The sequence below is a fragment of the Carya illinoinensis genome, chromosome 5 (genome assembly GCF_018687715.1).
Source record: "Carya illinoinensis cultivar Pawnee chromosome 5, C.illinoinensisPawnee_v1, whole genome shotgun sequence".
Classification (NCBI taxonomy): domain Eukaryota; kingdom Viridiplantae; phylum Streptophyta; class Magnoliopsida; order Fagales; family Juglandaceae; genus Carya; species Carya illinoinensis.
In genome coordinates this window covers 46110906-46137813 of record NC_056756.1, presented here as the reverse complement: position 1 = coordinate 46137813, position 26908 = coordinate 46110906, and the positions used below count along the sequence as shown (strand labels likewise).

At 39.4% G+C, this 26908-nt stretch overlaps 1 protein-coding gene and 1 pseudogene across 1 annotated transcript; one reads left to right on the top strand and one right to left on the bottom strand.

Annotated features, from left to right (window-relative positions):
* Positions 1 to 7707: 7707 nt before the first annotated feature.
* Positions 7708 to 9460, top strand: LOC122309196 (annotated as a pseudogene).
* Positions 9461 to 9636: 176 nt separating this feature from the next.
* Positions 9637 to 26889, bottom strand: LOC122309194 (vacuolar-sorting protein BRO1-like). The gene is made up of 8 exons (XM_043122576.1): positions 26104 to 26889; positions 24872 to 25822; positions 15644 to 15733; positions 14114 to 14182; positions 11819 to 11959; positions 11487 to 11535; positions 10605 to 10708; positions 9637 to 10422 (listed from the first exon to the last, which is right to left on the bottom strand). Exons 1-8 carry the CDS (start codon positions 26785 to 26787, stop codon positions 9901 to 9903), a joined length of 2610 nt encoding a protein of 869 aa, XP_042978510.1. The 5' UTR covers positions 26788 to 26889; the 3' UTR covers positions 9637 to 9900.
* Positions 26890 to 26908: the final 19 nt, after the last annotated feature.

The window sequence follows — 26908 nt, the reverse complement described above, 5'->3', positions numbered from 1 at the left end:
GCTTCATGTAGAGAACTTGAGCACAACAACTACCCGCAGCAACATATTCTGTCTCAGCAGTAGATAGTGCAACAGAATTTTGTTTTTTACTAAACCAGGAAACTAATGCATGACCTAAGAAATGGCATGCTCCACTAGTGCTTTTTCGATCTATTTTACAGCCAGCATAATCTGCATCTGTGTAGCTGATTAGATCGAAAGATGTGTGCTTAGGGTACCATAACCCTAGGTTAATTGTACCACTAAGATATCTAAGAATGCGCTTAACTGCAATTAAATGTGATTCTTTTGGAGATGATTGAAAACGTGCACATAAGCACACACTAAACATAATATCTGGTCTACTGGCTGTTAAATATAATAAGCTACCAATCATACCTCGATATATCTTCGAGTCAACTGGCTTACCGGATTCATCTTTATCAAGTTTAGTTGATGGGCTCATTGGTGTTCCAATTTCCTTAGCATTTTCCATCCCAAACTTCTTCAGTAATTCCTTAATATATTTTGATTGATTAATGAATGTCCCACTTTTTGCTTGCTTAATTTGCAATCCGAGAAAGAATGTAAGTTCACCCATCATGCTCATCTCAAATTCTTCCTGCATAGTCTTAGCAAAAACTTGACACATATTTTCATTAGTAGCACCGAATATTATATCATCAACATAAATCTGAATCAAAAGAATATCATCATTTTCATATTTAATGAAAAGAGTTGTGTCGATTTTTCCTCTTGAAAAACCTTTTTCAATCAAGAAACCACTGAGTCTCTCGTACCAAGCTCTAGGAGCTTGTTTAAGTCCATATAGTGCTTTTGTGAGTTTGAAAACATGATTTGGGGAAATATGATTTTCAAAACCTGGAGGTTGCTCAACATATACCTCTTCATTTATAAAACCATTTAAGAAAGCACTTTTAACATCCATTTGAAAAAGTTTGAAATCTTTATAACAAGCATATGCAAGTAGCATTCGAATAGCTTCTAATCTTGCGACAGGTGCATATGTCTCATCATAATCGATTCCTTCTTCTTGATTAAAACCTTGGGCTACAAGTCGAGCCTTATTTCTAGTAATGACTCCAAACTCATCTTTCTTGTTTCTAAAAACCCATTTTGTTCCAATAATAGTATAATTTTTGGGTCTAGGAACAAGTGTCCAAACATCATTTCTTTCAAATTGATTCAACTCTTCTTGCATAGCTAGAATCCAAGATTCATCAAGAAGTGCGTCATCAATATTTTTGGGTTCAATTTGAGATAGAAAAGCAGTATGATTACAAATATTTCTAAGAGATGATCGAGTACTTACACCTTGTGAAGGTTCTCCCAAAATTTGTTCCACTGGATGATCTTTCACAAATTTCCACTGTTTGGTTGCATCTTGTATTAAATTTTGATGATCTTTCCTGATGGCTCCATGTTGAACTTCCTCTATTGCTTTCTCTTTGTTGAGATTGAGACTTTCCGTGTTATTTATACCTTCTGTTTCTTCATCAATAGATTTCTTGGAGAGTGGAGAATTAGATTCATCAAATACTACATGCATAGATTCTTGTACAGTTAAAGTCTTTTTGTTGAATACTCTATAAGCTTTACTATTAGTAGAATACCCGAGAAAAATACCTTCATCAGATTTTGCATCAAACTTGCCTAAATTATCTCTGTCATTCAAAATAAAACATTTGCATCCAAATACATGAAAGTAACCAATGTTGGGCCTTTTCTCATTCCAAAACTCATAGGGGGTTTTATCTAATTTAGACCTTAACATAACTCTATTTATAACATAACATGCAGTACTTACCGCTTCGGCCCAAAAATAACTAGGCAAGTTGTTCTCATTGAGCATTGTTCTTGCCATCTCTTGAAGAGATCTATTTTTCCTCTCTACTACCCCATTTTGTTGAGGAGTTCAAGGAGCAGAAAAATTATGAATAAAACCGTTTTCATCACAAAATGTTTCAATATTTTTATTAACAAACTCTTTTCCCCTATCACTTCGGATACTTGAAATAGTATAGCCCTTTTCATTTTGAATTCTCTTGCATAACTTGGTAAAGGCATTATGTGCCTCATCTTTATGAGCAAGAAAGATGACCCAAGTATATCTAGAGAAATCATCAACAATAACAAATGCATAATATTTTCCTCCTAGACTTGCAACTCTATTTGGTCCAAAAAGATCCATGTGTATCAGTTGCAATGGTCTAGTAGTGGAAATATGTTTCTTAGTTTTAAAAGAAGTTTTTGTTTGTTTACCAAATTGACATGCATCACAAATTTTGTCTTTAAGAAAATATGTTTTTGGTAAACCTCTCACAAGATCATTTTTTGAAAGTTTGGAAATAAGTTCCATGTTGGCATGACCTAATCTTCTATGCCATAACCAACTAGTTTCATTTTGAGCTGACAAGCAAATAGCATCTTGTGAGGTAATTTCTTCAAAATCAATTGTATAAACATTATTGTTTCTAAAAGCAATAAAACAAATATTACAATCATGATCATTCAAAATAATGCATTTATCCATTTTAAAAGTAACTGTAAATCCTTTATCACATAATTGACTTATGCTCAAAAGATTATGTTTTAAACCTTCAACAAATAGAACATCTTCAATTATGAGAGAAGATTCATTACCAATTTTACCTATTTCCACGATCTTCCCTTTCGAGTTGTCTCCAAATGTCACGTGTCCTTCTTCTTTAGATCTAAGATCAAAGAACTTAGTCTTGTCTCCCGTCATGTGTCTTGAACATCCACTATCTAAAAACCACTTATTTTTGCTTGTGGATGACTTCATGCATACCTATAAAAACAATTAAAATGATTTTTCTTGGTACCCAAGTTCTTTGGGTCCTTTATTTATTAGTATTAGAAGAAACAAGATTTTTAGGTACCCATATGGCCCTAATAGTCATTGTATGATTTCTTCGAATAGGACAAGTATGATAATTATGACCATTTCTATTACAAAAATTACAAATAGCATGTGACATATATGAAAAACTTGAATGATTATAATAATATCCTTTTTTGACAAAATTATTTTTATGAAAAGAATTTTGAATATTAGTCTTTGAGGTAGAATGATTATCAAAGAAATTTTTATAAGGTTTGTATTTTTGTTTTGGCATATATCCCAAACCTGCCTTGTCAAAAACACATCTTTGACTACCAAGAAGTTTTTCAAAATTTCTTTTTCCATTCGTAAAGTTTTCAACAATATTTTCTAAATCGGTTTTCTTCTTATTCAATTCAAGATTTTCATCTTTCAAAATGATACTTTCTTTTCTTAAAATTTCAATTTCGTTTGTTAAAGAAGAATTTTTCTTTTTCAAAGCAGTATACTTGATACCCAATTTTTCAAATTCCTCATAAATCTCTTCTAAAACATTTTGCAATTCTTCATATGAAGGATTTTCAATATTATCAAGATTTGTTACCTCAATGTCATCTTTAGCCATAAGACAAAGATTTGCTGATTCTTCATTGCTTACTTCACTATCTGAGCTACTTGAATCATCATCCCATGTAGCTTTCATTGCTTTCTTGCCCTTGTTTCGATCTTTCTTTAGCAGAGGACAATCTGGCTTGATATGACCAGGTTTATTGCATTTATAACAAATTAAAGTGTCGTTTTTACCTGAATCTTTCTTGGAAAACTTTTTGAAAGATTTCCTCGGAGGAGTTCTATTTTTCTTCAAGAACCTCTGAATTCTTCTTGTTATCATCGCAACTTCTTCATCTTTATCGTCATTTTCCTCATCTTCATCACTTTCACTTTCATGAGGAACAGCTTTAAGTGCTAAGCTCTTCTTTGGCTTTCCTTCTTCTTCTCCTCTTTTCAATGTGTACTCATGGGTGATAAGTGACCCGATGAGTTCATTGACTTCGAGCTTCTTGAGGTCTCTAACTTCAAGAATCGCTGTAACTTTTGATTCCCAACGTTTTGGTAAAGAGTTGAGAATTTTTCTTACTATCTCCACCTTGGAATAAACTTTGCCAAGAGCTGTCAAGCTGTTTATGATGTTAGTAAAACGAGTGTGCATACTAGAAATAGATTCATCATCATTCATCTTAAACATTTCATATTCATGAGTAAGAATATAAATTTTTGATTCCTTGACTTGCGAAGTTCCTTCATAAGTTACTTCCAAGTTATCCCAAATTTCCTTTGCCGTAGCGCAATTCATTATTCTATTAAACTCATTTCCATTAAGAGCATTATATAATAAATTCATAGCAGTTAAATTTAAAGTATAAAGTCTATCGTCTTCACGATCAAACTCTTCTTCTTCCTTTTTGACCTTTACTCCACCAACCACTTTTGTTGGAATATAAGGTCCATTTACAATACATTTCCATATTTCTCTACCTTGAGCTTGAAGAAATATTCTCATTCTAACTTTCCAGAATGAGTAATTATCTCCACAAAAGAGTGGAGGCCGACTACTAGATTGACCTTCACCAAATGAAGCTGCAATGTTAGCCATAAGATCTTAACTCAAAAGATAGTTAATCTTATAATAGAGCTCTTAGCTCTGATACCAATTGTTACTGATCATAGGCCGCACCTATGTCACCTAACAATTGTACCTACCAGACTAGCCGGCCACCGTCTCTACCGGTGCACCGTCACCCATGGTCGGAGAGTCTTGCTTCGGTGACACAGTCACAAGCGAGAGTTCCCATGAGTGATCTGCCTGTATGAACAGTACAGGTCAACTAGCTCTGATACCAATTGTTGCCCAGATGACTAACACAAAAGGGGGGCTGAATTGAGTTGTATTAAAAAAAAATAACAATTATAAATCAAATATATAATATAAAATATAAACAAAATATGAAATAACAATAAATATAAAGAGTAAGGGTAAGAGAGAAGCAAACTCAATATGTTAACGAGGTTCGGCCCCACTGCCTACGTCCTCGCCTCAAGCTACCCCTTGAGGATTCCCAAATTCACTATTCAACCTCCTTCAGGTGGAGATAGAAACCTATTACACCTTTGAACAACACCGCTACAAAGGATCCGTGTAGAACACCCTCTACACTTGCAATCACCTTACACGTGGTGATTCAACTATTCCCTGTGTAGAATACTTTCTACACACACAAGGGTTATACACACCATTTTTCTGATACAAAAGCTGATAGTGGGTAGGTTATCAGAAAACACTCCTCAACGAGTGAAATAAGAACAATACAGCGCAAGCTATATCTCTCAAAATGAACAAGGATTAAGGCTCAATGTTTAGAGAAGAGAGAATGAAAGCTTTGAATGAATGTTGTATGCTCTTGGTGTTGTAAATGTGAAGCTCTCAAATGATCTATTTATAGGCATATGAGACTTCATATTCAAATTTAAAAAGATTCACATGTCAAAGACAACATCATTCACTTTTTCAAAAAATTCAAATAAAAGGTTCTTCTTTTTCAATTGTCAAAGACAACATCATTCACTTTTTCAAAGAATTCAAATAAAAGGTTCTTCTTTTTCAATTGTCAAAGACAACATCATTCACGTTTTCAAAAAAATCAAACCTAATCTTTTACTTTTGGCATATGACAAAATGAGCATACTTTCATTTTCAAAAAATTCAAACCTAATCTTTTACTTTTTGTATAAGTCTAAAAAAGCATCAATCACTTTTGAAAATATTCAAATAAAACATGCACATGTGAAATATGACAATCAATCATCTTTAATATTTTCAAAGTTCAACCCTTTAATCAAGGCATGCACATGCAAAAGATGACAATCAATCATCTTTCAAAATTTTCAAATTTAATTTTCAAAAATATTCATGCACATGTGGAAAATGTATTTTAATGCTTTATGATAAAATATTAATTTTGAGCATTAATCCTAATTTCGAATTTTGAAGAGATTTACAACATTACTCTATAATTTTAATGTGAACTTGTTCCCTTCTTGCTCATGCTTGTTTCCTTGATGTGCTTGACTCCATTGTGTAGACAACTTGAGTTTGAGACTTCTTTATTCTTTGAATTCATTTGTTATCATCAAAATCCATGTGTAGATTTATAATCACATGAAACTTGAAATCTTGAGTTCAACACCACTTAAAAAACACCTTGGGCCAAGCCCAAAAGCCCAACCCAAACAAAAATCCAGCCCATTGGGAGAGCACTTAGGGTTTCATCTCTTCCTGCTGCTGCTACTCCCTCTTCGTGCTATGTCGTCCCTCCAAACAGGTGCAGAAACCACCAAGTGCAAAGAAAGCACTTCTCCTCCAAGCTCACAACTCCACATTCCTCCACGCCATTTGAAATACAATGACTACTCACGGCTCCAAGCTCCTCCACGTTGTCTAAAAACCCATATACATGCATGCTCTCCAGCGATCTTCTGCAAACCATAAAGAAAGCTCTACTCTCCGGTATCGTACGTCGACAAAGAAAACGGCAGGGCACCTTCCTCTTCATTCCATCTCCATGCACTTTTCTGACTTTTCATCTTCGTTCTGACCAGCACCAACTTGTACGCAGTGCGCCACCTTGTCTTTATTCCATCTCCACCAGCTCGTATACCGTGGGCCACGTCTATAACAGAGCTAGGGGCCATCTCAAGTCTGGACCTCTCATGACCGAGCAGATCATGCTTTTAGCCCCCGCTCTATGGCCTCGAGAACAAGCACCTCTCCCTTAAAACATCTGGACCTCATCCCCCTAACACCTTGCGCCATAGCGCCATAGCCATGAAGAATAGAGACCGTCTCATCTTATTAGCAACACCAGATCTAAATTAATAAGGACTGGAAAAAAAATAAAAATAAAACTAACGAAACAAAGAAATGAGTGAGAGGGAGGAGCCGAAGCTCCCACCTCCCTCTGGGGAGATTTTCTTTTTTTTTTTTTTGGTTCTAGAAAGATGAGAGAGTTTCTCTCTCTAAAACCTATCAATAATATGATAAGATGAGAGATGCACTTATAACCCTTGGATAAATGGATAATTATTAGGCGGGGGTGGTGGGAGCTTTGAGTGGCACATGTCATACCTCAAACTTCTTAAGAGCAACGCCGCAAACTTGCAACGTCTCTTCTTCATGCGCCACCCATAGTCAGAGCTCCAAATGACATACCCATTGCTTCATTAGATTCTTGAGTCTCGAATCTTCAAGATCTGATCATTCATACCCCTCCATATTTGACGCGTGCACCGCACACACCAGTACCTAGCTGTGTGCTTTTTAGATACAAGCAAGAGTGTGATTGAGTTGATTCTTTGTTCCAACCCAACTTACTACTTTTCCTAAAACTGCGGAGTAGGAGAATGAAACCTTCTTCAATTGCAACAATCTGTTCAGGGTGAATCCCATCTACGACAATCTCTCACGTATGGTTGTAGTATAAACTTTGGACAATTCACAAAACGAAAATCACCTTCATGGACAATATTTTAATCTATTAACCATGAGAATAAAGGGTCTATGCTACTTTGTTAGTCTCAACTTCCCCTCCCTATATTTTTTTTTAACATTTAATTAACTATTTAACAGACTTGAAAATCTTGAGAAGATTATAGGATTAGGGTCCCTAGCCCCACCTATTATACTTTGAATTATTACAATGAAATCATTTGCCTATATAAAGAATTTAAAGAATGTATTACAGCGTAAATCACGTGGTTTGGTACTCACCAAATCTCTTGTCCCAGTTGTCTCATAGGTATTTCTCTTATTTCTAACCAACACGTCTTAAAAAGCAGCACACACGGAAACATATGGCAGGTGGTCCGGTGGATGTGTATATGTTTGAGAGAGAGACGGAGAGAGAGAGAGAGAGAGAGAAAGATGGAGGAAGAAAAGACCCATCTTTTGCCTGAGTCATGTGTAATGAATGGAGGAGAGGGACCTTGTAGCTATGCTCTGAACTCCACCTATCAGGTACAACTCTCTCAACAGTCTAGCCTGCGTTTTTTTTTTCTCTTCTCCCGTTTGCTTGTACAACTCTGCCAATATTTAATGAAATCTGATGGACACTAGACCTACTTATAAGCAATTTCTGAATGAAATTATAGTAGAAATACAATAGAGAAAGTTATTTTACACTGGATTCTACTATTTGTGCTGTAGAGAGGAGTAGTTGAAGCTGCCAAAGAAGTGATCAAAGAGGTCATAGCCAATTACTTAGACGTCAGCACGCTTTCTACTTCTCTGAAGCCAGTGTGTATAGCGGACTTGGGTTGTTCTACAGGTCCCAATACCTTCATCACAGTACAAAACATAATAGAGGCCATTCAAATCCAATACAGATCAGGAGGACAAAACACTCGGATCCCAGAATTTGTAGTGTTCTTCAATGACCATGCCTCCAATGATTTCAACACTCTCTTCAAGTCCCTCCCACCCAACAGACAATACTTCGCAGCTGGGGTCCGGGTTCTTTCTATGGCCGCTTGTTTCCAAAGGCATCTCTTCCTTTCATTCACTCCTCTTATGCACTACACTGGCTGTCCACGGTCCCCATAGAGGTCATGGATAAGGGCTCTCCTGCATGGAATAAAGGGAGGATTCACTACACAAATGCGCCGAAGGAAGTTGTGGAGGCCTATGCAACTAGGTTTGCCAAGGACATGGAGTCCTTTCTCATTGCTAGAGCACAAGAGCTTGTTGTTGGAGGACTATTGGCACTTTTCATACCTGCCGTCCCCGATGTCTTGAGCAAATCTGACTCATTTACTGGTTTAGAGCTTGACCTTCTAGGATCTTGCCTAATGGACATGGCCAAAGTGGTAAGTAACTATTTTTTTTTCTTTTCTTCATTTAAAACAGGAAGAGTGATATCATGAAAGATTTTTTATGTTCTTGACCCAACATTATGAGACTGCTGCAAAGTCCATACGCTCGCTGTTCCATATAATACAATTTGGAATCGATTATTGAAGTGCTTGGAGTACCATTTTTCAGTACCAACTTAATGAGGCATAGCAAGGTGGGAAATTAAGCCCCGATGGCTGTTTTTTAACTGCAGGGATTAGTCAGTGAAGCAAAGGTGGATTCTTTCAATTTGCCGGTTTATTACACCTCCCCAAAGGAATTGAAGGCATTGATAGAAAGAAATGAGCATTACAGCATTGAGAGGATGGAAAATTTGAATAACCAGAAGAAGCATCTCATCCTGCCGAATCCCTCGATGCGTAGTTTATACCTGAGAGCAGCATTGGAAGGAGAATTTGCTAAGCATTTTGGGAATGAGATAATGGATGAGTTGTTTAATCGCTACTCTGAGAAAGTTGTAGGGTCCTCCTTTTTCTTAAACCCAGAGACCCATAAATCCATTATATTGTTTGCCCTTCTAAAGCGCAAGGATTAGGCTGTACTTAAATTTCATTCAAAGCAAATAATAATGGGACACCAATCAAACTCGTACAGCTAAGCTATTATTCCTATTCAATGATCTGAGGTAATGCAGCATATTTTTCGTTTTATTTATTGAACAGTTTCTTGTAATTATAGACCAATTCTTAATCACGATTATCATCTTGAAAATTGAAATTGCTAGACAACAAAAACCCCCAGGGAAATACTTCCTCAGAAAGAGACTCGACAGGAAATTTCCCTCTTCAATGTCTAACAACAAAAATGGCCCTCTAGTAATGGAAGGTTTTCTATCAAACATTGCACATTATTAGTGTCATTTCATAAATCCCAACATTCTTTAAATGCTATACATAGAAGAAAAATCCTTGTATAAGCCGTGCTATTCACGTACAAAGAACATTATGCAGACCAACGGAGGGACTATCAAGAAGGATATACTACGCAATCATATATTACATTAAACTATATCCAATCCATTTTACAATAAGTGACCGATCCCAAGCAATCCAATTATATAGCCAAAAAAAGGACATGCCACACCGCTACACTATTGTTGCTGATAGTAGCCACTTTGGTGAGGAGGAGGATATGGAGCTGGAATGGTATATGGAGGCCGAGGAACAGATCCATGTTGTTGTGCATGGGCATTGTAGTATGGGCCTCGCCACCCCGGATAAGCAGGTTGGCCATACTCGTGGCTTGCAGGAAGCTGCTGTTGGGCCTGAGGAGGTGGATACGGACCAGCAGAAGCAGCTGGAACTTGGTAAGGAGGCAGTGGTGGCTGAGGGGAGCTATAAGGGGGAGGGTTAGCATACCCTGGCATTGTCGGTAGCTCACGTGGCTGGTAATAAGGTGTCTGTGGACGAGGATCTGCTTGCTGCTGTGAATTAGATCTCTGATTCTGATGTCCTACCGAAGCGTAGTTGTGGTTGTACGCACTTGTGCTTTTACCATCCTGGAAACTGAGGCCTGCCATTTGTCTTTGCACATCTTCTATCATTTCCCGGCACTGGATGCTTCTGGTCATGACAAAATCACTACACTGCTGCTTTACATTTGTGATTGCATCCTATTTAAGAAAAGACAAAACATATATCAATTATTATGTGAAATTCACACACAAGCATCCAAACAAGGAGACATTTGAGCACATACACGACTACAAAAAGGAGCAGGTTCAACACATGAACAATAGCTTTTAAAGAAATAATCACACCATACAGTATAGAAGAACAATCGACAACTTGTTACCTGAAGAGTAACATAGAACTTCAATCCTTCATTGATGTTCTCCTTAATCTCTCGAAACTTTGCAATGGCAGCTTGAATCTGCTTGTAACATTTCTCACGCGATGCTGGAAAAGGAATTATGGTACCATATTAAGAAAGACTGAAAAGAACCTACTAAAGCAAGAATCGTAGTATTATTAGAGACAAAAAAGGACTGACAATCGAGGAATGTATAATACTAGCATCTCATTACGTGATGTCATTAGACCACGTGAATGTGAACTTCAGAGAAACTTGAATAGAATAGAGTAGAACTAATGGACAAGAGACCTCTAAACAAGCAAGCCCCAGGGCTCATTAGAAACAGCTATACCTGAGCCTAAGCGCTCTGCCATGGGGTGGTTCTCCCATCATATAATATATATATATTGTTCGAAACAGCTGGACATAACAAGCATGGATACTTGCTCATAAGGCTTGCAAAAACCTAGGATACCTTTAGTCAATCCCAGAAGCCAGGAGAAGCTGACACGACCACAGAATTGTGTATATTTGAACCTTGAGACATTCAAAACTGTTTGGTTCTAGAAAGCATTTTTTTTATTGGCACCGGGTGACTGGAACAAAGTCCTGACTAATTCCGGGGTTGCACAGGCCCACAGCAAGAAGATTCCCGTAGATGCACCTCAGGTAATTCAAGGGAAAATTCCCGCAGTCTGATAGTCCTTATAAATTACTTGCACTCAAAGGTTCAAACCTAAGGTTCTAGAAAGCATATCATGCACATCGTTCACATATTTAAAAATACATAAATGGCAGTAAATTGAATTCATACTTTAGAAAGAATTTTGTAATGTTAAACAAAAGTACAAATAATTATGATCCCCAACAAAAGCAACCAACCTTTATAATCTTCAAGATTAAAGATGGCAGAAAAATCATCATTTTGAGCCTGTAAGAAAACAAACAATTCTTAGAATCATGAAAACACCCCATTCAAATCTCCTTTTCTCCCATAGAGATATCAGAAGCTAACAATTATATAGATAAAGATGTCAGATTGATGCATAAACATTCTATAATCAAGATGAATTCTACAAAACCAAAAGCCTTACAATAAAACATCACACTCAACAAAAAAAAAAAAAAAAAAACAAAACAAAACAAAACAAAAACAAAAGGCTGATATTTATAGAAAATAAACGAAAGGACTGCAGTTAAATAAAGAACTAGACCTGGATTTGCAGCAATAATTGTTCCTGTGCTTCAATATTTTGGGCAATGTCTTCACATATGTGATCGTACTTTGATATCTCCTTTCTGAAAAGATCCTCATAGGAGCCAGTTGATGTCATCAGCTTTGGTAGTATATCATCCTGAAGATATATATAGACATAAGCACAACCAAGTATACAAAATGTATTGCAGGAAAACAAACAATCGCAGGCACAACAAAACGCATAAAGCAAGCATATATATGATAATGATACAATCTTCTAACCACCCTGTATATTTCCCATGTACTTAGGCACTTGCCTATACTAATTATCTATTTCTGTCGGGTGGCTTCTTTGGGCAAAGTTTTGACAATTGATAATCTTAGAAGGAGAGGACTGTTTATTTCTGATCGGTGTGTTACGTGCAAAAAGGATGGAGAATCTGTAAATCATCTTTTCCTTCACTGTGAAGTATCCAGATTCTTGTGGGATGAGGTTCTGAGTTGGACAGGTTTTCATTGGGTGATGCCCAAAGATGTAGTGGATTTAATGGTGGGATGGAAAGGTTTGAAGGGCTGTAAGAAGGCAGCGTCTGTTTGGAAGATGATTCCTCCTTGTCTCATGTGGTGCTTGTGGATAGAAAGAAATAGGAGATGTTTTGAAGATAAAGAAAGTACTTTGGAAGATCTTAGGGTTTTTTTCATGGGTACTTTGGGTTTTTGGGCGAAAGTTTATGTAATGGTGGATAATTTCCTGAACCTGTTTTAGTTTTCTGGGTTTTTTTTTTTCTTTTTGTTTTCTGGAAGTTGTAGGTTTATCCTTTGTATACTTTCTGTGAACTTGGGCTTATGCCTATTTCTTCAATAAAATTATTACTTATCAAAAAATTATCTATTTTTGTTTACCCCTAAAAAAACAATTTTCTAACCAGTACAATAGCCAGCTACATACAAAGAAAGAAACAACCAAATGATTGGTTTCTACATGCAAAAACCCAAACTATAATAATGCTCACATAGCATCGCATCCCATACAGTATTTTTGGTAAGTATACTTGCTTGGAACATAAAATGCCATAAACAAACATAAGTGCAAAACCCGGATATTCCAAAATTCGAACATATATTGCAAACCACCACCAAATACATCTGTATGCATCCCGATTCCCAATCCCTTGCAAAGCATCGAATATCAGTCCAAACCTTCTTGTACTACGTAATTCAACTGCTGTTTTTGTATAACCACTGTGAATATCGTATTCAAACCATATTAGCCTATAAATTTAGATCATATGCTTATTAGCAGTTTCAAAGTTTAGTTGTGTCTTTACTTCTATGAATATCCGCATGCTAAAATATTGATCCAGAATTACAAGTTTCTGAACTCAAAGGTGTTCGACCAAGCCCACTTTATACCTGCAGTGGTGGGACCTACGTTTGCATAATTTATACCCTAGTTTTTAATCATAATTTTGTAAAAATCTCAATGTGTCACACATCAGAAAAGTTGCCCCCTCCACCCCCCCCCCCCCCAAAAAAAAAGAAAAGAGAAATTGCTGGTTCTGTCACTGTATACATGTCTATTCACTGAACCCAAAATCATACCACAAGTATTAAGATCAATCTTTTTATATAATAAATGACCAAAATCAAAAGATATAATCTTAACAACACAAATTGAGACATTCCTTCTAATTAGGCCCTTTCAGCAAACAACTCATGGTCAGAGATACTGTTGTAATAGTTTTATGATCTTAACCCATGTAACTTTATTTATATTGCTGAAAATATTCCGAACAATAATGACCTCAAGATAATCCAAAAGAGAGGTCTACAGTAAGTCCCATGGTTAAGAATCAATTGAAAAGTAAACCACAAGGTCCTCGTTTAGCTTGAGGCAAATTAAGCCTAAGAGAACATATGTGTTGAACATAAAAAGAATTATCCTAGCTGAAACAATAGACCATATCAATCCAAGAATCACATTTCATTCTAGGTTTGATTGCTGCCTTTTTCTAATTCGTAAGTTATGTGCCCAACAGTCATGAACCCAAGGTGTCACCATCCACTTTATTTATATGGGAGGAAATGCCATTTGAAATAGAGTTCATTGGCATTTTAGGTTGAGACTGCAGGGAAATATAAATGTGACCTCAAAGATAAGATCTGCCCACTTAATAATCACATGCATACAATAAACAAGCCAAACAAGGTGTAATAACTTCACACTACCGGCATACAAGATTACACTCTTTTCTTGAATAAAAGCTTTATAACTTAATTTTAAAAAAATCAATAACTTAGTAATGCACACCTTCCTTTTCATCTCTTTAAGCATGTCTTCAAGACCAGCCCGTTGTGCACCAAGAGTTTCCAATTGCCTCTGTATCATTGAGCATGCAAAGTTAAAAGAATAGTCAAATATAAGCATAGCACATAAGTATACCAACCTTAAAACAACTCTAAGATTGGGTATATGACCTTTAGCTCTAATCCCAAATGCATAAAACCTTAAAAAATGACATAGTATTTCTTGGCCACTTTTCCTTAAGACTTGAAAGGTAAGAAAAGATGCTGTGTATTCCGGTTTTACACAATTTTCCAGTTCCTAATATACTTTATACGTGTTCAACATTCCTTTTCATTTTTATTTATTTATAGTAACATGTTCAACTTACCTAGCAGCTCATTGTTTTGCATGCCACTGCTCTCCAATATCTTGTCAGTTTTTAGCATAAGCCGTCAGAGGTATGTTTTGAGGATCGGTTAAGCACATGCATGTATTCATGTATGTACATAAATACACACATGGCATGCCAATGTACCACATGCCCATCATGAAGCACAAGTCCCAGTGCATGAGTGCAACTGTTTATCATCAAATTCTGACCTTGTATTCGCACCTCTTAACATTTTCTGAGCCACTTGCCATGCAGATTCATTTTTTTTTTATAGGTAAAAGAAACTGAAGCGGTTCATTGTTCCAATCATTCATTGAATAACTAAGAGTCTATGGCAAAGGTATCCTTACACCAATTCTAAGTATTAAAATTTACAATTTCCAAACCTATAATAACGGCACTATAAGTACGGTTCAACCACGAAAAAAATCCTAGTTTCCAGAGTCCCAGTTGTTTAGTCATTCTTTTTCATTCAATTTCTCTTTTATAGACCTATTTTTATAAGAAACACATATATATTCAAAATAATTATTTCAAACAACAACGTTAAGATCAGACATATCCAATAAAAGTAGCAAGATTTGTTCACTGTAAGCAATCTGAGACAACCAGTATGACCAGATTGTTGTCATCTTTTTAAAGCTTGAAAATGTTATAGAAGAAAATGAGAGGATGAAAAGATATGTAGCTTGCAAGATGTACATACTATTTTGCAGTAGGAAAATACTTTAGCCATAAGAGATTACACAAAAATAAATCCACAAACTGATGTGGCTTAATGTGATACATCAGATTAAGCCAGTTACTTTTATTATAAAGTAGATCTAACAGATTTCATGAAGACACGTCAGTTTGTAGGTTTATTTTGTGTAATCTCTGTCTGTAACAGTTCTCTTTGCAGTATCCTATTATTAGAATCATTATTGTTTGTCCATTACAAAGTTGATCATGTATGAAGAGAAAAGGAAAGATGAAACCAACAGACAACTGTCATAGGACATCAGGATAAAGGATAACATCAAAAGGGGAAAGCAAGGAGGGAGGGAGGCGAGAAGGGAAGAGTGGGTGATAAACCGAAAAGTATAATTACAAGCATTATAGATTGATAAGACAATCAGAAAATAACTTTCTGGCTCAGAAATTAAAGGAAAAAAATATTTTACCAAGCTCTGCTTCAGGGCCCCAACAACAGCATCTTCATTGGCATCTAGGGACATTATTGGCCTAGCCAACGTTGGGAGGGCTGATTCAATCTGACAAAAGAAAATGCACATATCAGATTTTGAAGCATATTCAACCCACAAAAGCAGAAAATTAAAGACTAACAACACTAGCCAATCTGTAATGCCAAAAACTACACCTAGGTTGGTAAATCTTAACCAGACAACACAGAATAAAAATGAAATAAAAATTGTGAGTAATTGCAAATTTGTTTCATTTTTTATAAGTAGTCATTGAAAATTCATACTAAGGAGATCCAAAAAAAGATGAGAAATTGGCAGCACAAAGGGCAGTATTTGAGAGCTGTTTTGCTTTGTTTTGAAGCGGTTTCAGGTCTGAAGGTAAGCCTTTCAAAGTCTGAAATGGTCCCTGTGGGTAGTGTGAAAAATATTCAAAGCTTTGCATCTATCTTGGACTGTCGGATTTCTTCACTGCCTTTGCAATACCTTGGTCTTCCATTGGGGGCAGCGTTCAAGACCAAATCTATTTGGGATGGAGTGGTAGAAAAAATTGAAAGAAGATTGGCTGGATGGAAACGGTTATATCTGTCCAAGGGTGGTAAATGGACTCTCATTAAGAGTACATTATCTAACCTCCCCATGTACTTTCTTTCCTTATTTCTGATACCTGCAAGTGTAGCTTCTCGTATTGAGAAAATTTTTCGTAATTTTCTTTGGGGAGGAATGAGGGATGAACCTAAAATCCATCTTGTGGGTTGGGATAAAGTTTGTTCTCCAATTCGATGGGGAGGATTGGGCATGCGTAATGCAACGGTTTTCAACAAAGCATTATTGGGGAAATGGTTGTGGAGGTATCATAGTGAAGGAGAGGGCTTGTGGAGAGAAGTGATAGAGTCTAAGTACGGGAGTCTTCGGGGGGGTTGGTGCTCTAACGAACTCAGGGGTGCACGTGGAGTGGGATTGTGGAAAAACGTAAGAGCTGGTTGGGACAGATTTTCTCAATTTTTCAGAGTTACAATTGGCAGCAGCAACAATGTTTTATTTTGGCACGATGTTTGGTGAGGGGGCATGGCTCTTATGTAGGTGTTTCCTATGCTTTACCAAATTGCATGGGATAAAGAGGTTGTTGTGGCTGATTTATTGATACGCTCTAATGGTGCTTTTCATTGGAGTGTGAGATTTCTAAGAGCAGCTCAAGATTGGGAGTTGGACATGTTTTCTGGTTTTTTTGACTCATTATATGCTATATCAATTGAAAATGAGATGAGGGATAGGCTGTTGTGGAATCCAAGTGGAAATAAAAAATTCTTGGTGCAGTCCTTTTACTCGGCTCTCTTGGGTTTATACAATGGTCATAGCTATCCTTGGAAGGCTATTTGGAAGTGCAAGGTACCTTCCAGAATTGCATTCTTTGTCTGGACAGCATCTATTGGGCAGATTCTTACCTCGGATAACTTGAAAAAACGTGGGTTCATTATTTCAGATTGGTGTTATATGTGATGGAGAACCAATTGATCATCTCTTATTACACTGTGAAGTGGCCCAATGTTTATGGTATGAAGTTTTTAATAGGATAGGGGTGGCATGGGTCATGCCTAGAAGTGTTCGGGATCTTATTTGCTATTGGAAAGGTATCCGGGGAAATGCTCAAATCGCTGCTGTGTGGAGAATGATACCTCACTGCATTATGTGGTGTGTGTGGTTGGAGAGAAACAAGAGGTGCTTCAAATATATGGAGCACTCTATGGCTGAACTGAAATGTTTTTTTTACAGTACACTGCTTTCCTAGGCTTTGGCTATTATTTGTAACACAGATAATCTCCATACTTTGCTTGTAACTCTCACTAGTACTTAGTTGTAACCTGGCATGTTCTTTGTATACCTCTAGTGTACTCAAGCTATGCCTCTTTTATCCATAAAACTTTTTTTGAGAGAAGTAAAAGAGTATATTAATAAAAGAATAGGCAAAATGCCACGTTCAGTACAAAGAATGTCCTAGATTATGTAGGATCCACAAACGTAAGAAAATCATGTAGGCTTTGGCCATTAAAACTAATAGCAATAGCCCAAGTACAAAGAGTTTTAAAAAAGAAAACCGTCAGGCTTTCAGCTCCTCCAATGATCTCTCTTTGTCCTCGAAAGTCCGTTCGTTGCGTTCCTTCCATATGCACCACATAATGCATATCGGGATCATCTTCCAAATCGCCTTTATCTGGTTATTGCCTCTCAAACCTGTCCAGCTAGCAATAGCCGCCACTACTGAATCTGGCATAACCGAGCCAAGTCGAGTCTACAAAAAACCTCATTCCATAACCCTCTAGCTACCTCACAATGTAATAATAGATGGTCCACGGATTCACACCCCTTCCTACACATACAACACCAATCTATAATGATAACCCTCCGTTTTCTCAAATTATCCGTTGTGAAGATCTTACCTAGAGAAGCGGTCCACACGAAAAACGCTGCTTTGAGAGGCGCCTTGTGTTTCCAAAGTTTTTTCCACAGGAACTGAGAGGGTTGCCCTTGTATTAGGGCCTTGTAGAAAGCGCGCACTGAAAACAGTCCTTTTCCTGATGGTATCCACCACAAAGAATCTATAAGCTAATTACTTGGTCTGGTTGAGTACAAAAGACTGAAAAAGGCTTCAAAAGTGTCCATTTCCCAATCTTGTGCCGCCCTGCTGAAACTGATGTTCCACTGGATATGCTCCCCCACTACCACCATGACTTCCGCCACTGATTTATCTTTGTCACTTGCCACTGCGAATAATGTTGGAAATAAATCTTTAAGTGCACAATTACCACACCAAGTGTCATACCAAAAATTGATCCTGTTTCCTTCTCCTAGAAAAAACCTAGTGTATTGAGAGAAAACCCCCCATCCTTATCTGATATATTTCCACACTCCTACACCATACGCCCCTCGCACTTCCTTAGTACACCACCCACCCCATAAACCCCCGTACTTACTTTCAATCACCACCTTCCAAAGAGCAGCTGGTTCTCTATGATATCTCCATAGCCACTTGCCAAGTAACGCCTGATTAAAGGTTTTTAGCTTTCTAATGCCCAACCTGCCACTCAAGATGGGTCTACAAACCTGCTCCCACCTGACAAGATGATATTTGAACTCCTCCCCTATTCCGCCCCACAGGAAGTCACGCTGTAATTTCTCAATGTGGAGTGCTACCCTTGCTGGAATGGGAAACAAAGATAGAAAATAGGTTGGGAGGTTAAAAAGAGTACTCTTTATTAGCGTAATCCGGCCCCCTTTAGAAAGGTACATTCTCTTCCACCCCGCTAAGCGTCGCTCGACTTTCTCAATCACTGTGTCCCAGAGCGTGACAGCTCTCGATGGAGCCTCCAAAGGAAGACCAAGATATGTCATGGGAAGAGTAGCAATCTTACACCCAAGAGTATTAGCCAACTGTCTTAAGCGTAGAACCCCACCCACCGGCACCATCTTTGATTTGTCCAGATTCACTTTCAAACCTGAAACTACCTCAAAGCATAGAAGAAGTGCATTCAGTACTCGAACCTGTGGTTGATTCGCCTCACAAAAAATTAGGGTGTCATCTGCAAACAACAGATGAGAAATGTTAATGCTAACCCCTCTTGGGGTTCCAATCGAAAAACCAGTCATCTGTCCATTTGCCACCAGTGCTACTATCATTCTGCTCAAAGCCTCCATCACAATAACAAAAAGTAATGGAGACAGTGGATCTCCTTGTCTTAGGCCTCGAGTACTGTTGAAAAATCCAGTAGGGCTTCCATTTATAAGAACTGAAAATTTTACCGTAGATATGCACCAACGGATCCATGCTCGCCATCTCTCCCCGAAGCCACACTTCCCCAAAATGTCAATAAGAAAATCCCACTTAACATGATCATACGCCTTCTCCATGTCTAACTTGCATATAATCTCTGGTAAACCAGCCTTCATTCTAGGGTCCAGGCATTCCTTAGCGATGAGCACAGCATCTAAAATTTGTCTATCCTTTACAAAAGCATTTTGGGGCTTCGAAATTATCTTCCCTACAGCCTCGCTAAGTCGGTTTGCAAGTACCTTAGATAGAATCTTATAGACCCCATTGACTAGGCTAATGGGCCTATACTCCTTAATATCCTCTGCCCCCACCCTTTTTGGAATCAAGGCTAGAAAAGTTGCATTTAAGCTTTTCTCGAACTTTCCATACGAATGAAACTCCTGGAACACCTTCATAAGATCATCCTTTAGAATCTCCCAACAAGATTAGAAAAATCCCATAGAGAACCCATCAGGACCCGGGGCCTTATCTTTAGTCATTTTCCTTACCACTTCTAATATCTCTGCTTCTTCAAACGGCCTCTCCATACGGCTAACATCCATTGGCCCAATGGATTCGAACGCCATACCCTCTAGCTTTGGTCTCCACCCCTCCTGTTCAGTAAGAAGTTGTTCAAAAAAATGAACCACGTGATTGTTGATCACCTGCTCATCCCTACACTCTGCCCCATCAATCTTCAGTGTCTCAATGTTGTTGGATCTCCTGTGGGAGTTAGCTACTTTGTGGAAAAACTTAGTGCTACGATCACCTTCCTTCAACCATAGTGCTCTAGACTTTTGCCTCCACGAGATCTCTTCTAATAGGATAAGCCTCTCAAGCTCTACAACCAAAGCTAGCTTTTGGGCTACTTCCTCCGGATTCAATGGCCTTGACTCTTGAACCCTTTCTAGTTCTTGTAACTCCCTTAGCTTTATCTCTTGAGTTCCCCGACATTACCAAAAGACTGCAAATTCCATAGCTTTAAATCTTGCTTTAAAGCCTTTAGTTTTCCAGCAAAAATGAAACTAGGGGTACCCTGGATCTGGTATGAAGACCACCACTGTCCGACCCTATCCACAAAAACTTCTAATTTCAGCCACATGTTTTCAAACTTGAAGTGCTGCCTCCTTCTTTGAATCCCCCCACAATCTAACAAGATGGGCCAATGGTCCGAGCACAAATGAGGCAGTCTCTTTTGCCACACCTCGGGAAAGTGGATTTCCCACTCTGGGGAAATTAAAAATCTATCTAATCTAGTCCAAGTCTGATTATTAGCCCACGTATATAGACCCCCTGCCAGTGGTAGATCCACGAGGTTCAGCTCAAAAATGCATTCCGAAAATTCAGACATTGCAGGACGCATTCTTCTATTTCCAAAACACTCGCTTGTGAATCTTATAGCATTAAAGTCACCACCAATACAGCACGGAAGGTCCCACCAGCTATGTAGACCAGCTAGTCCATCCCACAATAGTCTACGGTCCCTATCTATGTTAGGACCATAGACACCTGCAAATGCCCACTTGAACCCGTCACTCGCACTTCTAAAGGAGCATGCTACTGTGAACAAACCCACGGCCACCTCCAATTTCTCCACCACCCGTTGGTCCCACATCAATAACACACCTCCCGAGGCCCCATTAGCTGCCAAAAATGCCCAATCAATATAAACACAGCTCCATATACTTCGTATAATGTTCGTAGTGACCGTTTTCAACTTCGTCTCCTGTAAACACACAATGTCCGCATTGCATCCCCGCAATAAGTTTCTTACTTGAAGACGCTTACCGGCATCATTTAGACCACGGACATTCCAAGAAATGATTTTTGGTTTCATTTATTGGAAGAAGCTAGCCCTTTCCCTTTTGATCTCTCCCTGCTTGAGCTACCTTCAAAATTCATTGACCAAGTTAGCCTATTGAGTTCTCGCTGCTTCTTGGACCCCGTTTTCCTTTGTTGTTGATGACTCACTTCAATGGCGGTAAGTAACGCCATGAATTGCTCTTCATAACCTTCACACTTTAGTCCCACCATGTCCTTAATGTCATTTACTGTCTGGAACACCCAATCTGTTACGCTTGCTGAGTCTGGGTACATACACTTCAGGGGAATTGGATTCTGCACCCTAAAGTCCCTCTGTCCCTCTATGTTCAGGTCACCTGTCACTAAGCCAAGCTCCCCTCCATGATCATTTGTCCCCTGTAATAACCTCTGTGAACTCTCTTCATTTGATAGGAACAATTCACTGGCCGAGTCTTCTACTTCACCATTCTCACTATTTTCCACCTCCACAATGGCACTGTTCATCCCTGAATTTCTCAGCTGGCCTCCATCCTTTTCCTCTTGTCCTGTCGGCATGATCTGTATCATATCCACAGAATGACAGTCCCCTTGTCCCGTCGGCAAGATCTGACTCCCCAAGAGCATTGTGTCGTTTTCCCCTCCCGTCGACAGTTTCGCCGTCGTTTGTTGAAAGGCCGACAGGTTCTGATCAGTCGCCATAGGTGGACCACCACACGGAGGTGGAGTGAGCACCACCACAGGTTCTGGAGTAGGGTCTGCCGGTAACAACTGGGTGAGCGGAACAACTTCGACACCATCGCCGGCGTCGGATCTGTTGCCTTCCGCTTCCGGTGACTTCGTCAGCGCCGTCTGTTGGTCGGACGGCCTTTGCTGCCGTCGATGAGAGGCTTTTGGGTTGGGTACGTTCCTTTCGTACCCGGGCACCGGGTCTTTGCCTCTAACCCGTGCCTTTCATGCCTGGCGGACCGGGCTCTTCTTATGATAAGGCCCAGGCCCAGCCCAAAAGGTTGGCCTTCCCACTCTGTCCCTACCCGAGTGATAGCTATGGGCCTTGGGCTTCGGCCTATATCCAGCCCAACCCACTGCCCTTCCGTCCCACCTTAAGTGATTCTGGTCGTTATTAAAGCTATGCCTTAAACGCATCGTTTCATCCCCTTCCCTATATGCCTCGACCACCTTTCTGGCCCAGGACACTTCCTCCTGTAAATTCCTCATTTGGACCTGCAGATCACGTACAGCAACCAGCGTCTCCCTCACGTCTCTTCCGTCCTCTCTCTCTGTGGACACGGCACCCTCTCCGACACCAGAAAACATCTCATACGTTCCTTCCATTGTAACTGCTTCTTTGTAAGACTTCACCATCTTACCCCCTGGTTTCTTCTGGACAACTACAGACTTGCCATGGTTGTTGCTTGCCACCTGAAGACTTTCCCGCAACGCCTCACACAGTTTTCTCCACCCCCGACCACCCTCTTCCTCAGGAATAAAGATGGCAATGTTTCGTCCCCCTTCACCGTAAACCGCCACCTTCACGTAACGGCCCCGACTGTTTGAGGACCTTTGTACAATGAAACTCCGGTATCCTTCCCTCTTTGCCAAATAAAAATCTTCCCTTTTATCTGACGCACATCCCTCCAAAGCTCCCCCTAGCCATTGCGCAGTTCCCAGTCCGAGAAGTAGCTCCTGTTTGAACCTCCTTCCTCTCTCAGAGATACGGATCAAGCCGCCCTCTCTTTTTACAGAAAATAACTTAGTTTCAATCACAAACTCTTTAATAAAACTCATCACGAAGTACCGTCGATGTATAGATCACTAAGAAACCATCTTCGACGATGAAACTAACGTAGAAAGTTTTTTCACACTCGTACGGAGAGAAAATATTTCACACTCGTATGTATTATGAAATATTTCATAAAACTTACTTTTACCTATCAAAAAAAAACAAGGTGAATGAGAACCTAGGCTGTATTTGTTTCTTTTTTGGTATAGAATTGGCATAATTGTTCCACTAAAAATAATATTCCAGGAAAAATATTTTCTCTCTACCTATTTCAGAGATAAATTCTTGAAAACTTCAAAAGTAAGGTCATAAAGTAGGAAAATAGCATCTTCATATTTAGAAATAGATTCCTGGAAAAAAAAATTCTATCTATCCATTTCATAGATAACCAAATTCTTGAAAACTTCAAAAATAGAATCATATGGAAAATAGGATCCAGGAAGGGGTGGAAGGTGTTTGCTACACACATTAACTGTGAGTTCGGACAGGGTACAAGAATTAGGTTCTGGTTTGATGAGTGGTGTGGTGAGAGAGCACTACCTTCCGTTTTTCCAGGTGTTTTCAGATTGGCTGGAAATCAGCGGGCCGCTTTTTCAGATATGCTGTGTCGAGCCAATGGTTCCCATGCATTGGAATATAATATTTTCTAGAAATGTGCAGGACTGGGATGTCAAGGAGATAGCAGATTTTTTCAGCTTGCTCTATTCAAGGAGGATAGGAGGCAATGGGAGCAATAGAATGTTGTGGAAACCTTCGGAGAGTAAAACATTTTCAGTTAAATCTTTCTATAAGGTGCTGACTAATTACCAGCCCATTGTGTTTCAATGGAACGTATTTGGAGAGTTCCTGTGCCTCCCAAAGTTTCTTTTTTCACTTGGACCACAGCTTTAGGAAAGATTTTGACGGCCGACAACTCAATGAAATGGGGGATGGTCGTAACGGAGTGGTGTTATATGTGCAAGAACAATGGCAAATCAATCGACCACCTTCTTCTACATTGCAAGGTGGCAAAGGAGTCATGGGATGGCCTGCTTGGTAGAGCCGGGCTGTCTTGAGTTACGCTTAAGAGGGTTGCGGAGCTCTTAGCATGCTGGAATAGACATCATCAGAATCCTCAACTGGCTGCAATGTGGAGGATGGCCCCTTTGTGCTTATTGTGGTGTATACGGATGGAAAGAAATGACAGCTGCTTCAACTACAAAGAGAGAGCTCGGGGGGAATTATGGATTTTTTTTGGACTTTCTTTGGTTCAATGGCTTTCTGCTATAGTTTTAAAGGGAGGGAATGTTCATGAGTTTTTGCTTTCTTTTCAGCTTTCTAGAATGTAACTAGGTGTCTCTTTTGTATACTTCCTGTATATATGGGCTTTTCCTAATTTTATTCCATCAATGATATTTCTTATAAAAAAAAAAAAAAATAGGATCCAGAGTATTATTGAAGAATACTTTTTTTCCAACTCTCTTCTAGAATTAACTTTAACGTCCCTTTTTGGTGATCATGATACTTCCCAGAAAGAAAAATCTAAACTTGGTAATGAATTTATTTTGGAGATATCTCATAAAGAAAAATCTTCATAAATCAAATAATCAAACAGAGACATAAGGGAAAAAAAAAAAAAACACACACACACACACACACACACATACACACACATGCTTTAGTGATAAATAACTTAAAATAAATTTTCTACTAAAACAAAAAAAGCCTCAATACTAAAAATTTTGCACCAAGAAACTAAGCATGCAAAATCAAGAACCTTTAAAAATCTTTATGAGATAACAATTTAATATAAATAACAAAAAAAGTTGCACAAACATACTGGACGGCGATCAAGGATTGACATAAGTGCTGAATGTTCCCTCACTGAACGCTCGATCCGGCCATCACTTTCTGCAGCTTGCTTCAAGTTAGCTGCAAATCTGTTCAACCTATCCTGTAAGTTCTTTGTAAGAGTGCTGGACTGAGGTCTAGTCCAACGCGTTCCAAATTGGCTTCTAAATTGAGCATCTTCTCTTGCCTCTTTCTGCAAGAGTTCCTCTACCTGGATCAGCATTTCCTGGTTCACCCTCCTCAGATCCCTAAGTTGCTGTAACTCTGCTTCCAAACCAGCTGGGCCCCCACTTATCTGCACTGCCTCCACATCTTCTTTAAGATCTGTTGGAAGAGTAAAATTCCCTTCTAAAGCAAGAATAGATTCCGGTAGGTCCATCTCCTTGAGCCTTACTCGGGTCAACTCACTGGCTTGTTGTAACTTTTCAGCTTGCGTTCTGATAATGTCATCCGCCATTTCAGTGTACCTGGAAAGTGCCTTAGCACTGCTGTCTGGAACAAGGCTTGCAAACATCTTCTCCCTGCTTGCATCCAGTACCTCATTCATTGCCACTGGCTTGACCAGGGAGAATGCTGAAAGAGGTGGCAAGGAACTCGGGGAAGGAACCCTCATGAGGTAAACTCTATCGTTCTCCTTCATGGCCCTCTCCAAATTTCGGTTGAGATTAGCCTCTAACTTGCTGATTGCTTCCAGAAGTTGCGCTGAAGCTCCCTTTGAGGATTTCTTTACCTCGGTTAAAGCACTGACCCCACTCCTCAACCGTGCGATTTCCTCTGCAATGTCTTCCTTCTCGTGAAGCTCTAGACTGTACCTATAGCAAGCTTCTGCGTAAAACAGAGCTGCCTTTAGTTGCACATGAGATATCCAGGCCTTTTCAAAATGCTGGTTTAAAGGTGCAACATTCAGGGCTGCCAAAGCTTCTTCGTAGTACACCCCAACCTGTAATGTCCACATCTCAAAGCACTTAACAAAAAGAAAATCGATCACTGACTAAACCTACAAGACCCGTACTTGTGGATTATAAACATGCACTTGATAGTCTCGAATTATAGTTATCAAAGGCAACTATAGTCCACTAAAGCAGCACATAACTCTATTGCAAAAATGCTAGTTTTACACTTCTTGCGAATCAACCAAATTGACATTCATATCTATTTGACCGAAACTGATCGCTTATCTAATTCATTTAGCTGTTATAAAAGGAAATTTTGTACACATACCTGCCTGGAGATCTTGGCGCAGACCCCCGGGGTACTCCCTTTAGCTATGCTATTCTCGAACACGCACTCCTGGGCCTGCGCAAGCATTAGGCGCTCGAGCATCCCGGCGCACTCCAAGGATATGTCCACGGTGGTCGAGCTCCCGATCGACGCTTTGGTTGAAGCATTGTCTCTTAAAAACGCGAACGCCCCGGCCGCCCCCATGAACGCGTGCGATGCCAGCTTCCGCCCATCGACCGTGGACCGATCGTAGGAGAGCCCAATCTGGCTGTACACAGCGCCCAGATTGAATAGCACGGCAGCCTTCTCCAAATGAATATTCTGCTGCGAGGCTTTCTGCTTCTGCTTAAACGCGTCGTGCCAGGTGAAGGTGACGGTGTTGATGTGGTCCTTGTCTGGTGAGATTGGGAAGCGAGTCTCGACGAGACAAAGGGCCTTGAAGTAATTCTGGAGGAGGTCGCGACGGGCTGAAGGGGTCGGATCGGGTTGGCGCTCGAGATCGGAGCGGAACTGCTTTAGGGTTTGGAGGTCATCCTCGAGGTTCTGGGCCTCGCGGTCAGAGTAGTTGAAGGCGATGTAGTTGCGGAGCGGGCGGTAGAGATCAACGGAGGTGGTCTTCTTCTCGAATATCGCAAGCATTACGTTGGTGGCAGTCGCCGACGACGACGGAGAAGAAGCGGCCATAGCGGAGGACGTTGGAATGGAGTCGAAGGAAGTAGAACAAGAGGAAGGAGTAATAACCAATAAGGATCGGTTAGTCAAACTGAGAGTAGCATGGTGCCACGGGTATGGCTTTTCTTAGGCA